This window comes from Cydia fagiglandana, chromosome 9 (assembly GCF_963556715.1).
Source record: "Cydia fagiglandana chromosome 9, ilCydFagi1.1, whole genome shotgun sequence".
Classification (NCBI taxonomy): domain Eukaryota; kingdom Metazoa; phylum Arthropoda; class Insecta; order Lepidoptera; family Tortricidae; genus Cydia; species Cydia fagiglandana.
In genome coordinates this window covers 5940255-5954650 of record NC_085940.1, presented here as the reverse complement: position 1 = coordinate 5954650, position 14396 = coordinate 5940255, and the positions used below count along the sequence as shown (strand labels likewise).

Below are 14396 nucleotides of genomic sequence, written 5' to 3'. Positions count from 1 at the left end.
GTTCTTGATTTGTGATCCTGTCTTTTTAATAGTTTGTGCTGCTTTTATCCTTTCAGCACAGTCTTTTCCAAAGAGGAATTCATCCGGCTTGGTGTCCTTCACTGCTTCCCTCACAGTAGGGTTTGCTCCCGCCAGAGCAAAAAATTTTCTGGATCCGGAGTCTTCATAGAATACTTCAGCCATAATTTTTGCGGCGTCATTAATTTCCTCTATAATTGCGTTTGAGTTAATGTTCCCTTTTAGCACATTCGTCAGTGTCTTGCCCAAAGCACCTAATGCTTTTAGTGTCAGGTTTTGTCTATGGACTATTCTTTTATCTCTTTTTTGTGAGACATCGGAGAGAGATGCCATAATCTCCAGATTAATTTGTGGAGCCTCCTTAAGAAAGTTTTCAGGTGCTGGGTATTTTTTCAAAATTTTCTCTTTTGTATCCTTACCCAGCCCCGTTGACATGATTCTTGACCACCTACTTGCGAGTTCTCCTCTTATTTCTGGGCCTCTTTCTTCACATTCTTCTCCCTCTGTGCCCAAGGCAAGGAGAAACTCTTCCGGTAACACATCATCTGTAATTTTCCCAAAATATACAATGTTGTGAGAAACAATTTATATGATAAGTTTGTGAGACTATCCGCTAAGTGATAGCGCATTACACAAAATAAAAGTAATTGTAATGAACTAATGATAATATTTTAAGCTTGTCTAACCGTAGAATGTTAGCGCTTGCTTGCAGTAACAAAAATAAACACCATGCGTCAAGTGACAGGACTGGAGGAAGGGAATTGTAAAAAATTTAATTCTTTCAGTAAAGAGAGAAGGCAAGTATGTCTACCCGCTGAGTGGTAGCGCTTTCTTGTCTATTTTAAACATGTGCATGACTTTTCCAGTAAAAGGGAAAGCAAGTATGTCTACCCGCTGTGTGGTAGCGCTTATTGTCTTATCATCTGTATGACCCAAACGTTCAAAGTAATATTTGATGTGATTAAATACTGAAGACAGTAATAGTTGGACATACCAGTATCCAGATTTTCAGTATTAGCCGTCTCTTCTTCATCATTATGTTTTTCTGTTGGAATTGGTGGGTTTGATGGTGCAGGTTGCGTCTCCCTCGGCGGTGTCGTTTCAGCTTCTGGATTTACAGGATCCGAAGGTAATTTCTTTAATTTCTTCTGAAGTTTCCTTAGTTTTCTTTTAATATATTCTTTTTCGCTTTCTTCGGCTTTTCTTTTACCCATTTTTTGTTAGAAAATCCGATGAATTAACAAGAAAAGTGACAGAGCGTTATTGCCGAATGAAGTTCAAATCGTAAGAAAAAACGGTCATTACATTTTGTTTTACGCGACCATTTAAAAAAAGTAAAATACCGGGTCTATACCAACCTAGCACAAAAAACCGGTAAAAAACGCATCACTATGAATCGCACCTAGATAAACTAGATTTGTCTATGCTTCTATCGAGTTCCGAAAAATAACCTAAAACTCATTATTGTAATATACGCAATGTAGGTCTGAACTTCTTCTAGTATTAATATTTCGTATGTTATTTATAAAAAATGATGCAAAAACATACCTCAAATGATGAATATTTGTTTACCAATAACCACAAACCATCCGGTCCTTCCATTGCTAGGAACCTTGTGATACAACATGTACACACGAAAAACCACATATACACCATACTTTAAGTGTAACACATTGAACATTTTTACTAAAAATGTTAATTAAACACAATACAATTAGAAATCACTTGATTTTTCATAAAATAACAAGAGGCGACAGCGGTTCGCGCTGAGCACTTAGAACGTTATGACTTGTCAAACAACTGTCAAATGAGAGGTGTTTTTTATCTTTTTAAATTTTTAGCTTTGAAAACAGTGATTCGCGCGGCACGATGGGCGCTACTACTTGTAATTCCTCTTGGACAAGGAGACGAGTATAATTACAATTGCGTTTTCTATGTAAAATTTAAAAGTATTGTTGCAACTATAGCTGTAAATAAGGTGTTCAAAAACATCTGAACTTCAAGGCGGTTAGAGAACGCGATCAGATAAAAAAAAAGTAAAAAAATTTTTGGCGGTTATTGTACCTACTTCCATAAAAAAATTTCAACGTTACCGATTGGAGATGGCAAAGTTTTAAACTCAATGGACATAAAATACTGAAAATTGTCTATCTATAGGTAATAGCGCCATTTCCGCTAGGTACAATCCAGACCATCGGAAATAGGTCTACTTTAAAAAAAGTTATGTATGTATTATGTATTATTTCATAATAGTACCAAAAATGGATAGACCGATATTGATAGGTGAGTTTGCTAGACCAATGAAGTCATATTTATCATAACTATCCTAAGCTACACTTTTACTGTCTTTCACGATGTTTTAATTTGTATTTATTTATTTTAGAGGGAATTCGTATGTTTTACATATTTTGTCTGTTATCGTTTGATTATATTTTATGTCAAATTATGCAATAAAACAAAATACAAATACTATATGCTGCACACTTATCTCTTCCAGTCAATATTAATAATATTAATATATCAATTCATAATCAATAAAGTATCAAGATTATTTTGCGGTTTCTGCAGTTAAAGTATAAAATGTACGCACGTTCCTTTCTCCTGCAAATGTCACCGATAGCAAGACAACGGTTGCCGCGCTTTATTTCCTTGTTACACGCTAGTTTTTGCCCTACTGGCTCAAAGAATATGTTCAATCACTACTACTACACTGCACTGTACTTTCCTACTACTATTTATTTGACACGAAATGTCATCGGTTTTTACATGTTATAAGTTTATCACTTATCAATCTTATCGCGAGTTATACAGCTCACAGAATCGCGGTGACCGCGATACAAGAGTTATTTTAATAAACTTTTCTACTATTGTAGCTTGGCTGACGAGACAGAATAACAACAAGAAATAGTTGATTCACAATTTGGAAGCTTCAACTAAACTGTTGATAAGTATTTATCTCTATTTAGAAAAGTTTTCACTAGTGGCAGATACTTTTGGCGCGTTCCCTATTGATACTGACTATACTTCTAATATACCGGGTGTGGCCTGTAATACGAGCAAATAATTAAAACATAGATTGTACTCCTCAAACTGTGACACTTTTGTTCAACAACATTTAAAAATTATGAAGTATTTAGACTCCCTGTTTTTCATACAAAATAAATATTATCTTCAATGGACGCCATCGCCATGCCATATCATTGTGATTGACGTTGCTTGTCTCGCCTTAAACATAACAAAATTTGCAATACATTGTGGTACAGCCTATAGTTTAATTTTTTGCTCATATTACAGGCCACACCCGGTATATTAGTTAATCAAGTGTCTAACGCTACGTCTTACGTAGGCGAACAACGCGCGAACGCGGCGCGGCGCGGCGCGGCGAAAGCGGCCGCCGCCGCGCCGCGCCGCGCCGCCTGACATTCGCGTGCAAATCGCGCCGCACCGCGTTCGCAACGAGATCGCTTACGTAGGACACTTCTATGGGCATCAAAGGATTGATTTCGCCGCGCCGCGCCGCGTTCGCGCGTTGTTCGCCTACGTAAGACGTAGCGTAAAGCTATCAAATAGAAACCAACGCACGCGCAGACTGTATGGAGGCTTTCACGGCAAACTGGTGCACTTCCTGTAGTACATATATCATTGCCTTCATAAAGGACTTATGGCAGTATGGAAGTCGTATGGAGATAGGTCCTTTTGGTAGGCGGGTTGTCGACCCATATCCGCCCACGGAACTGGTATTTTGTTAGTTAAATAGTAAGGTCTTGTCGAAGGCGAACTATTTATTTAATTATTGGATTCAGAGGCAGCAGTGTTTATGCCCAATAGGTTTGATATAATGAGTATACCCCATTTAATAGGGACAGAGACAGACATTCTATACTTACACCGTGTTTTTATTGAATTCCGTTAACTTCGGGGTATGGTTAAGAACGTTTAAGTGAACTAAATGGCATAGTTAATAAAAAAAAAATTTTTTTTTGCTTTTTTTTAAAGAAATATTAAGTTTAAAAAGTAATTAAATGTAGCATATAGCGTTGTTGTAACACGGACATTACATTTAACTCAACCAAACAATTAAAATCTGTGACATATCAAAAAAAACACGGTGTATAGTCAATTACGAAAAGAGAAGGTGCTCACGTACGAAGGTTTAACCGCTTAACCCCGTGTTAGTGGGATGGTGCAAGTGGGCCTTAGGCATAATTAAGGTGCAAAAAAACTTATATGTCGTGTAGTACATGTCATGTAATTTTTCAGAGAGCAGTACAGTCGCCATCAGATATATCGGAGCGGCCAAGGTGTTCACAATATCTGAACACGCATTCTAACGCCCTGACAATAGAGGCGTGTTCAGATATTTGTGAGCACCTTGGCCGCTCAGAAATAGCGTAGCGAAAGTGCTAAGGCACGAGTAACAAAAATAGCACGTATACGTTTTCATTAATTTCAGTCTTTTCACCTCGGCAGTGAAATCATAAAGTACATACTAGTTTTGACCTGTATAATACATGTGTAATAAAAATATCCTCATCAAAATATTTATGAAGGTAATTTTATGCCGCCATAAACATTACCCACCCTGACACGACATAATGCGATGAGATGAAAGAAATGAAGCTGAAAATGAGATTTGGACGGTTTACCAACTTTTTACAAATTCACTTGGACATGCTACATTAATCACAAAGTTTCATCCTGCGTATTTAATCATTTTGTTAAGTTTATTCAATTTTACATATTACAGGATTTACCCGAGTTTGAAGCTAAGCGACACAATTTACATGTCCGTATTTTACTAAGGTTATTTGTTTACAATTAATATGAACTGTCTTAATATTTATTTTATACATGCTTTGAAATTAAAACTTTTGGAATGGGGAGTTTTTATTAGTTATTCTTTTATTCGTTTTGTGCAATCCCAATATCGGATGTCGGAGGACGGTACCTTTGGAGAAAAAATAGCTGCTAGAAAAAACCCTGTGGCATCAATTCCGTTTATTTTGCTTTAACGCTTTCTTTTGAACAATAAACAATACCTAATAAGTTTTTGGCAAAAATTTAATTTTTGGTACAAGCTTTTATCGCTGACTGTACTTTTCTTACGACAGACAACTAACATCGAGACAATTCTAAAAACCCCTAACAGAATTAGGTTGCGTTGTTTCATCACAGAGTTCCTATGGCCACCTCCTGTCTCCATCATCAGATCAGCTCGATGGTACAATAATATTGCATTGGCATCCGATTTATACATGCATGCAAAATTTCAGCTCAATCGGAAACCGGGAAGTGGATCAAATTTAACTTGCAAGATTTGATTACACACAGACAAACAGACAATGGTCAGGTGAAACTAAATAAAAGCTCGTAAAAAGTACGAAAAGGCACTTTTTATACTTTTTGTTTCTTTGTTGTCAAGTCAATGTAGTCAATTTAATCAGAGACAACGCGGGTGTGAGACATATTAGTTTTCTGACAGTTGACAGCTGTCAAATAGTGTGAAGACCCATGAAAGTTCACAATTTTCCCACGAAGTGCGTTGTCGTCGCTCAAATTTCTCCCACCTTTGTATACAGGGTGGAAAGATAATTCGGGCCCTGGAGGCAAACTACCTTAAATCCTTAAGCTGGCTAATTTTACTTAAAGGAGACATTCCTTTACTTTTAAAAAGAAACAAAACTGCAATCAAAGATTTTCTAAAACTCACTTGCCTTGCCGACTAAAAATTCTAAAAAATAAAAACTCGCAATTTTATTCTACTAGTCGATACAGTTAATGTTAATAATAACATTTCTCCAAGAAACATTAGGTCTTACACTCGTCTGTTGTACAATATATCCATAAAATCTAATATTTAGTAAGTACTCAAGATTTTTTTAGACAAGCCGAATTGAAGAAAAAAATAAAAATTCTTTGAATGCAGATTTGTTTCTCTTTAAAAATAAAGGAATATCTCCTTTATGTAAAATAAGTCAGCTTAAGGATTTGAGGTAATTTCCCTCCAGGGCCCGACTTATCTTTTCACACTGTAAAGTCAATGTCTTCATGTCTAATTAATGTATCTTGGCTTAATAATAATCTATTTAAACATCATAAAAAGGTGAATTCGCAAGAGCTGGCGCGATTTTTGTGCGAAACATTCAAACATATAAAATCGTCGCCAGCGTTTCTGAACCATTCTATATTTTTCGGTAAGATAAACCTCTACTGCATAAATTGCATAAAATGCTGGAAAAAACATAGATACTCAAACTACATATTCATAGCACTAATTAAGTCGCTTAACTTCAGACTCTGGTAAATACAATTGTCAGATTATGCGACTTTGGTATTAAGAAAAGGTAATAGGGTAGATATTTGCTGAGAGAGTCAAATGGATTTACCCGAGTTTGAAGTTAAGCGACACAATTTACATGTCCGTACATTAATTATTAGTTCACTTCTGCACGTTTAACACTATACAGCTTGGCAAAAAAAGTAGAAATTCAAAACTGGCAACACTGTAGTGTCGTCTCGTTTTCTTATATGAATTGGTTTGAAAGGGACGACACTACAGTGTTGCCACCTTTTAATTTCTACTATTTTTTTGCCAAGCTGTACACTATGCAATTGCACTACACGCGTCCATATTAACACGTTCGCGGACGCTCAGTCACACCAGTTGGACACCTAAATTTTGTATGGAAATATTGGGACTGTTATAGCATTCCTGTCACTACAAATATATCTTTTAGGTTTGTATATGACGCGTAATGCTATGCAAGGCGAATGCTATGCAATCCGCGTCAATATGAAGTATATTTTTTATACGCTATGTGACAACAAATGCTATACAATTCGGATGCATAAGCATTTCTGTCACATGACGTAGTCAAGATGGGATTTTATATGACATCGCATGTTATAGCATTCATACATCGTGCTCGATGGACTTGATGGCTGAGACTTCTGACTTCCTAAGGGCGCGATTTTTGCTCTAAAGACTCATTTGCTGAACTCTTCAAACAATTTTCTTCTTCTGTTTTGTTCCCTCTTTGCTTATCATTGTAATATTGAGTCCATCTCATACATGCCCCATGCCAAGCACGTTCGCTGTTCATTCGACCTCAAATTATGTGATACTACCTACAAATTATGCGTTGGAGACCGGCTCTAGTCTAAAGGCCCAGTCATGGGTCTCATAGCATGTTGTAGAGAGCCGAGTTGCAATGTTGAGCTCTCTTAAAATGAGAGGTTTGTTCTTCTAGCTGTCCAAGGTATACGCAGCATTTTACGCCAACACTACTTCTTAAAAGTGTCAATATGTACCGCATTACACTTTTCCAGTTCCCTGTAACGCACCGCCGCGTTAAGTTCTGGACGTAAAGCGTCCACCACTTTTCCTGCCAAGCGATGATTCACCCAACTTTATATTCTTTTTCGGATGCATCTGCACCAAATACAAGGCATGAAATATACACAGAATGATACCACAAATGCGTGTCATAAGGTGCTTACCTTGTGGGAGGTGATCATCGAGCGCCAACAGGCTATAATTCACAATTATATGACCAAAACTATGACTAGTAACGTAAATTTTTCAATAATAGGTATACACATTCATGCCTCACTTTTTCACATTAATCGTTATCAAAATTTTACTGTAGTATAATTAACAGCAAGTAAACACGTTTGTTTATTAAAACACAATGAAAAACTTAAAGAAATTGTAAGAAAAACATTAATTACGATTTTATAAAAATACGTCAAAATCGCTATCGCGCACGAAATTGACCCAAATTACATGTGTCCACTCCCAGACGCACCTGCCGGGCTACTAAGGGAGCTGCCATACAAAGACGAATGCTATAGCATCCGCGCCACAGAAAGGGGGGCCAATTTGGAGACGTCACAGGATAATTTTTAACTTCGATAAAACTATGTAATATGGCAGTACGCATTATTTGACTCTGGTGACTGGTAGAGGAAAAGTTGATGAATAATATTATACTGTGGTTAAGCGGATTGATAAGCATTTCAACGAAGAAATTTAAAAAGAATAACGGATGCAATAGCAGGCGCGTCACCAGGAGGAGTACAAAAACGGATGCTATGCAATCCGCGTCCGCGAACGTGTTAAGGCCACTTGCAAAACACGCGGTGAAAGTAGTCGCGGCGGTCTGAATAAAGATTGCCGGGCACATTATCAACAGAACGAGATTAATATGCTTTTAATTGTAATTTAAGGTTTACATTTATTACATAAACAAGTGGGGTAAACCAGAGCAAAAGGGCAAAGTACTACGGATACTCAGCTTTTTAAAGTTCGTCGCCATGTTTTCTTAAAATGTTTCATCGATCGTTTCATTTTATTCAATATGTATCCAATCCACATACATGTTTTTGTGTTGTTTTTTTTTAAAGATTTTCGTAGTATTCGACCCATCTGTCATTTATATCGCTGTCGTTAGTTAAAAGTTTGTTATCTTTTCCTTTTATATATTTCACGTTGCTGATGTCCTTGCTATTATTGTTTCGGGATTTTGCTATCCTAAATATATCAATGTCAGATTTGGCCGATTCCAAGTTATCGTAGAATTTTGAGTTGGATTTCGCCCGGGATTTAGCTACTTGACGCTTGGCTTCATGTTTAGCCTCTTTGTACTCGTTGCGGTCTGAGTCGTCTCCTGTAGATTGCCATTTTATAAACGCCTTCTTTTTGGCGTCAATGGCTTTTTTTACCTCTGTTTGCCACCATTCCGTTTCCTTAAAGGGGCCTTTCCTATTTCTGGTCCTGCCTAGATGTTTTTCGGCGGTACTTCTACAGGTCGTTTCGAAATCATTCCACTCCTCATCCGTTGTTCTATTATTATCCATGGGCTTAAGATGCTCTACCATGGCATGAATAAATCTTTGACCAGCTTCATCCTTTAGCGATCTCCATTTAATTTTCGGGGTTAATTTATTGTTGATTCTGATAGGTTTGGGTAGTTTATACTTGGTTACTAGGATTCTATGCTGCGTTGTTAATGCCTCGCCGGGTATGACCTTACTGTCTCTATAGCTTTCAAGCTGTCTTTTTCTTGCTAGTACATAATCCACCTGCGTTGAATGCCCTCCACTACTATAAGTAATGAGGTGAGCATCCTTCTTTTTAAAGTAGGTGTTTACAATTGCTAAGTTACAAATTGTTGCAAATTGGATAATCCTATCCCCATCAAGGTTTCGAACGCCATATCCATGGCCCCCGTGACAACCTTTTGCGTTTGTGCTTACCCTGCCAACGTGGCCGTTTAGGTCCGCGCCTAGGTCAATGTTTTCTTCCTTGGGGATGTTATTAATTAGAAGATACAGGTCGTCCCAGAAGGCGTCTTTATCGTCCGCTTTACTATTTGTTTGAGGTGTATAAGCGCAGATAATATTCATGACGGGTTGGTTTTCTAACGCTATCTTCACTGCCATGAGCCGGTCTGTAACCCTTTCCACTCCCACTAGTCTTTGGGTCAATTTTTCCGATAAGATTATCCCTACGCCGTTTTTGCCACTGGTGGTTCCATAATAGATCAATTTGTAGCCGTTACCGATGAGCCTAGATTTGGACCCCTTCCACTTGGTCTCCTGTATACAGCATGCGTCGATGCGTCGTCTTTTTAGGACTTCGCTGAGTTCAGAACTTCTTCCAGTCATAGAACCGAGGTTCCAAGTTGCCAATCGCAGTGAAACGCATGTGTTGCCTCGACCGTCGCTTAAGGGGGACGCCCTAGTATTAGTGCTCTCTCTCTTTCTTTGTACTTTCATATTTGGACAGGGAAATGAAAATTGGCTTTCTGTTTTACGGCCGGCTGCCGCCTGACGCCAAGACGGTAACCCTCTTGGAGGGTTTGGGTGCCGCCGTTGGAAAACTCTCATCCGCCGCCAACCCTACTACGCCACCCCGCCTGATGCCGTAGCTCTAGCACAACCTATTACCCCATCATTTTGAGGCAGCTTGCTGCTAGGATTTGCCCCTTCCGCCTGCTCCGCCGTTACGAATGGACTCCATCTCCGCCTTCGCAGCCGTTGAGGTCTTCACCTGTAACCCTAGGCAAGGGTTCCGTGCTATATCCCACGGGACTGGGTCCCTGACCGAACTCAGCCACCTGCACATTTCGACCTACTAGAATGAGAGGTGCCCACCCCCGCGGCAAGGACGCGCCGGTCAGGAGTTACCCCAGTGAATGATAGGGGAGGTTGCCCTAACATCCCTGGGGCCGGGTTAATGGTCTGGTTTTGCCCCAGACCACTGGCACCCTTTGGGTATTACGGAACCCTAAAATCACTCTAGTTTAATTTTTTTAAATAATCTAACACGCGCTTCTTCAGGCATGAAATAACGAAAAAATACCTACATCATGTCATATAAGTTTGTTTTACAATTCGTCGAGATTTACTATAATATGGAGATAGATTGACTAATAACTAGAACAACAATCTACTATCGATATTTTCTATGAATCATGGTCACTTGGCTATGCGCCCTGTACAGAGTGCCTATAGTCTATTTCACCTCAGACTAGCGTCCTACGGTCTTGCAGCGTCCATTGCGTCCATTTTACCTCGCCGTAGCCAAACTAATTGTAATATTGCCAGGCGCGATAAATCTGGCTAAGGCCATCGTGGAGAGCTGCCAAGTGTGGCCACTTATTCAGCTCCTGAACAATGTAACGAATGTGTCATAATATGACGTAGAATTTATGGGAGCAATCTCCTAGAATGTGTGGTCTGGCCATGATTAATGAAAGGAACGGAGATCACTTATTATATAATTGTGTCACATTGAGATCAAGATAAGTGAGTGAAAAAGCGTGTTGCGATAATGTTTTGATGGGTGCTTAGTCTTGTTTCAAGGAGTAAATGCAAGCCACCTGATTTAATACGCATATTTATGACATAATATGTAACCAGTGACGTTACAAATACATATTATGTCAAAGAGTGACCAGTTACTTTCTTTTTTTGTATTGAACATAAGTAACTTAGGTACCCGTTAGTACCTACTTATTCTATTTGGCTTCTATTTTTGTAAAATTTGTCCATCACCCATGGGTCATAAAGATTTTCAAAAACATGTCTTGTTACTATCATCTTTGACGATGTCTTCTACCGATTCAAGAGGGCACTCACGTGACTGTGTGATCATCATGCCTAGCCTAGCTTAATGTAAGAATAAAATCTATAAAAAATATAAACACATATATTACAACATCAAACGAGTCCCCCGAGTCCCTTTAAACTTGTAAGTATCTCACATTTTTTTTGCTTTGCTTATATAACTTATGAAATAATAATATTCTGAGTCATCTCCACTGCTTCACTTCCCCGTGGTATTGTACATTGATCCTGAATGAATCAGACTCAGTAACCTGCTAAGGACTTTCGTTTTTAGTGAGTTATGTTTCCTCTTCGAAATTACTTTTCCTTACCCTAGTTTTATTGAGTCAAAACTGTCATGATATTTTATGGGGAAGTACTTTAGTACCTATTATAAAAGGTACAAGTTAGGTGTGACGTAGTATGTGCGTAGGTATGTACCTATACTTCATGTAGGTAGGTACCTATACTTCATGATATATCATCATCATCATTTTAACCTTCAGACACCCCACTACTGAGCATCATATTAGGCCTTCGTGTACGCCACTTATCCCAGTCCTGTAGGCCAGAAATAGACTACCCGTCTTTTTCTAACTGTATTAATTAAAGAGGGACGGGTAGTCGCGCCAATCATGTGCTAACCCGGCTGGGCTAATCACATCCAAAAGTGCCCTGCGATTTTCCGAATGTCATCCACCCAAAAAGCCAACGGTCGCTAGGCGCTTCTTTCATCCGAAAGCGGCCACCGATCCGTCAACATTTTGGTCGACCTGCCATCACTCTGCCTAGCAACATGTCCCGCCCAGCTCCATTTAAGCTTGGTGATGACGACGTATATTGATGAATTACAAAAGTTGGCAAAGTTATTGGATTATGAAGTTATACTTTGTCATACGAGAGCAGTGGTGTAGCTAGGGGGGGGGGGGGCTGTCCGCCCCGGGTGTCACCCATTTAGGGGTAACACCCGACCGTGAACATCAGTAGGCAGCCACCTATAAAACTCGTAAAATGAAAGCGATGGAGTAAATCCTGAGCTATTTAACAAAAATTACAATTACTCTTTTTAAATATATTTTACAATTTGACTACGCTGTTTTCTTGAAAGTTTGAAGATCGCATCGGTCCAGAAATACTGCGAGAAACAGTACATTCTACAGTTAACTATTCCACAGTCTATGTCCGGCAATATACTTTCCTTTAAAGTAGGTAATACGACTAATGAAACAAACACCAAAAATATTTCTACAAGATTCTAGACTATTACCCATATATTGAAACTGATTAAAACTAAATCTGGTTAAAGGATGTGCGACAAGGTCCACTTGTCGTGTTAAAATGTCCAGTCGACATTTAGGTAGTTCACCTTGAGCGCGAGAATAGGCCCCGGTCATTCTAGAGCAATAGGTTGTGAATGCGATATTAAAACGATAGTGAAACATACTTCTGAAGGGGCCCACTGATTAACAGTCCGCCGGACGGTATCAGCCTGTAAGTTAGAATAAAATTTTAACAGTTCCGAACAACTGATAGGTCGACACCTTCCGGCGGACTGTTAATTAGTGGGCCCCTTAAGCTTAATCAGCGTAGCATGGTCACATTTTTATTATCTGTCACCATGCCTGTCTCCTTCTAATAACGTCGTGCCAATCTGGAAAAGTATTCCAGAGTGGCAGATATTTCATCGCTCTACTATTAAAATAATTATGACTGTGCCATTCGCCCACACTTCATAACTGTCCGTCTGTGGACCTTATCCCTTTTGTAATAAGGCCCACAGAGTTGTTTCTTTTTGTATGGTTAAATTGGTTATGCATTATGAGCTGGCATATGGCTGGCATTTTATAGCGCCATTATATTATGCGATAGTCGCCACTTGTCCGATTTTGGAGCGACATCGACATGTGGCTTTCACTTTCTACATTTATGCGATAATTCGCATTTAACCAGCTAATTATAACCCTAATCATACAAAATGGCGTATCTTCTAAAGGAATTAATACAACTTATGATCTTCCACTAAAAGCTACATAGGAGATGAGAATGATAAGAAAACTAAAGGTGATTTTAGCTATCCAAATCAAAGAGACTTAAGATCTTTCTTCAAAACTAAATACCTATATCTAAAGCTTAATGGAGTGATGGTGTAGACATGTTGTATAGTATGTAATTAATGTTAATATGTCAGACTGTCAAACGTTATGTGGGTGGTAAGATTTACAAGTAGGATGTGATATGAAATGCAAACTACTGTGTCTATTAAAGAAAGTGGGTGGTCGGTGGCTTTTAAGTTGACATAACTCTAAAATGACGATAATTACGTGATGGTTAATATTTTAATTACCGATTTAATTAATCAACATCATACGAGCCCCGATGCAAATTATTTCGTCTAGTTCCACGCAACAATTTTGTTTATAATAAATTTTACACATTTACACATGAACATAAAATGATCCAGTAATGGGAACCATAATAGAAATGTTTAATGTAGTTTATTTTGATCGTATAATAAAATTGCATGAGACTGTTATTGCTGAAAAAACGTACTTTTCAAAAACGTTGTCCAAATCATATTGTTCTCTCCTACAGCGCTGCTGCATGCATGGGCTCGAAACAAAATTGTCAGTACATTGGCAGAGCCCTGTTGCTTTCCCTAGTAATAAATAGCCCTTTTCACATATGTTGTAATCCTGCCCGTCAATAAAAAAATAAAAATTCGTTATTTTTTTTTCTTTCAGTACAAACGGTATTTCTTGTATTTGGATTTAGTTATTGCAGAGCATTACCATATAAAATTAAATGACATCAGTATAAGCATTAAATATTAGTAATGTTTAAACTAAGTCTTTATTTTTGAACAAACGCGAGAACCTCAAAAAATGGTCTCACTAGACGAAAACATGTGCATCGGGGCTCGTATAGGTACACATTATTACGATTACGCAGACAAAGTTGCGATCACAAGTTAGTATCTCATTGGATTTCTCTTGCCTATAAATCCTGGTCTACTTATAAGCTTACATGGGGATATATTAGATCCAAAAGCTAGAGGTATTGTAGAGGCCTCTTGGAGAGCTTTAATGTCATCATGTCCGTTCACAGGCGCAACAATAGACACATACAGACCTCTGAACCGATCGCGACAGGCATTGGGGCTATTGTAGTAAAAGTGAACAGTATAACGGTCTATGGATTGAAGTTTGGGTGGACAATGAGACTAGGTTATTGCAAAGACGTCCGGGCACGTGCCATAACAATATTTT

General features: G+C 38.4%; 1 protein-coding gene across 1 annotated transcript; it reads right to left on the bottom strand.

The window, feature by feature from the left end:
* Window positions 1-8418: 8418 nt before the first annotated feature.
* LOC134667745 (craniofacial development protein 2-like) lies at window positions 8419-9687 on the bottom strand. The gene has a single exon (XM_063525165.1). The coding sequence runs from the start codon at window positions 9685-9687 to the stop codon at window positions 8419-8421; it is 1269 nt and encodes a 422-aa protein (XP_063381235.1).
* Between the last annotated feature and the right edge of the window lie 4709 nt (window positions 9688-14396).

Bases quoted from the DNA above. Each gene is read 5' to 3' on its own strand.
- LOC134667745 (XM_063525165.1), bottom strand. From the start codon at position 9,687: ATGACTGGAAGAAGTTCTGAACTCAGCGAAGTCCTAAAAAGACGACGC.